Consider the following 2047-nt stretch of genomic DNA (forward strand, 5'->3'; position numbering starts at 1 on the left):
TTGGGATATCCTGGAATCGCGCGTGGAAAAGGCTTCCGTCTTTCCCCAGAATCACCTGCGGGAGGGACACGTTCACCCTCAGAAACGCTCCGCGAGAGAAGCCAGTGTGGCTGGCACCGCACAGATGTTGCACGTCAGCTCACACAGAGGCACACATCACACTGGGTACCGAAGGCCGCCGACGTGCCACCCTGGGCACATTGGATTCTGAGATGAGAGCCACCCGAGAAAACTTTCAGGGGCCCATGGGACCGTTGGTGACAGTGGGCACGGATCGAACACTAACCAGGGGATCAAACATACCCGGTAGAATGCACGGGAAAAGGACTTGATCCGGTGAAAATTACTTCAAGGAAATAGAGGAGAATGGCCACTGGTCTGCACCAGCAGAAGGCGGATAAGGCGTGACAAGTCCTCCATGGCGTGTGCCCTGAAAACACTTTCTCCAGTGAAATTCGTCAGGGTGGCGAGAACCCCGACTTCAGCGTGTGTGTTCTTGAACACAGGGTCGGAGTGCCCGCTGGGCCAACGTGCACATGCCAGGAAGCCCTGCTCTGGGCGGGAGGTGGAGCCTTCCCTCCAGGGCCGCCGGCTCCTCGCCAGCGTGGGAGGGAAGCTGTAGCTTCTGCTGTGTGTCCCCGTGCCCTCTTTTTAAAAGAAAAATAATGTTTTTATTGATTTGAGAGAGGAAGGGAGGGGGAGAAAAGGATAGAGTTCAATGAGGAGAATCATTGATCAGCGGCTGCCTCTTGCACGCCCCCTACTGGGGATGGAGCCTGCAAACCGGGCATGTGCCCTGACCGGGAATGGAACTGTGACCTGGTTAATGGCCAGTGCTCAACCACTGAGCCACACGGGCGGGGCAGCGCCCTCTTGGATAGAAGCCTATGGCTGAAGCAGAGGGCATTCTGGGAGAGCTGTCCAAGGTCCAAGGGAGTGATCCCCCTGGAAGGAGCTCTGGGGTTCCCCCCTTTCCCTGTAGGCCTGTAGCTCTAGGCTTCTCAGACGTTTGCCCAGCAACTGAGGTTGGGGTTAGGGCTCTGGGGCACGGGGTCTCCTGGGCCAGGCTGTGCAGAGGGCTGGCCTGAGCAGACCTACCTCATCATGGGGGGTCCAGGGAGAATGTTGGGGACGAGGACTGAGACATCAAAAATGCCCTTTACATTTACAGAATCGCTGATGTCCATGGGAAGGCAGGCGGGTGGGGAGGCTGCCCCCCACTGCCGCCCCCAGCGCTGCCTGCTCCTGGCGTCCTGCCCTACCTGTGGCTGCGGGCGTCCTGCCCTCTTTCCTCCCGGCTTCTCCTTTACTCACACAACCTGCTACGTTCCACAAACGTGTTGGTAGGTGAGAAACAGAAAATAAACAAGTGGAGAAACGCATTGTCCTGTCTGTGTATTTACCTCTGAAATTTTTTTTTTAATCCTCACCTGAGGATGTTTTTCCATTGATTTTTAGGGAGAGAGAAAGAGACAGAAACATCGGTGTGAGAGAAACATATTGATCGGTTGCCTCCTGCATGCACCCCGACCAGGGATGAGAGCCTGCACCCAAGGTACGTGCCCTTGACCGGAATCAAACCCTGGACCCTTTGGTCCACAGGCCGACGCTCTATCCACTGAGCCACACTGGCTAGGGCTTGCCTCTGAGTTTTGTAGAACATTTCCGGGTTGCCCTAGACATCAGGAGCTCCTCACCCAGACTCTTCCTTCCAGCTGGAGCCCTGGGCTGGGGGTGGGCTTACTCAGTGAAACCCTCGTGGCAGAGCTGAGGACCGTGGCAGAGCTGGGGACTGAGGGGAGAGCTGGGGACCGAGGGGAGAGCCGGGGACCAAGGGGAGAGCTGGGGACCGAGGGGAAGCGCTTGAAGAGGCCATTTTGGCATCTCCTGAGGACAAGCCTCAACTCAGTCCCTGTCCCTGTTACGTGTCTGTGAACCGTCTGGGGAGGCATATGGAAATGTGCTCATGCGACAGCTCACCGGCAGCATCAGGTGCCTCGTTTCAGCACTGCCTGCCGGGTGCCTGCCGGGTGCCTGCCGGGTGCCT

General features: G+C 57.5%; 1 protein-coding gene across 1 annotated transcript in view; it reads left to right on the top strand.

Annotated features, from left to right (window-relative positions):
* ZNF853 (zinc finger protein 853) overlaps positions 1-1024 on the top strand; it is a 5943-nt gene extending 4919 nt beyond the window's left edge. The window contains exon 4 of the mRNA XM_006765479.2: positions 983-1024. Coding sequence (XP_006765542.1) covers positions 983-1024 — 42 coding nt within the window. The remainder of the gene's footprint in view (positions 1-982) is intronic.
* Positions 1025-2047: the final 1023 nt, after the last annotated feature.

This window comes from Myotis davidii, unplaced genomic scaffold, assembly GCF_000327345.1.
Source record: "Myotis davidii unplaced genomic scaffold, ASM32734v1 scaffold399, whole genome shotgun sequence".
NCBI lineage: Eukaryota > Metazoa > Chordata > Mammalia > Chiroptera > Vespertilionidae > Myotis > Myotis davidii.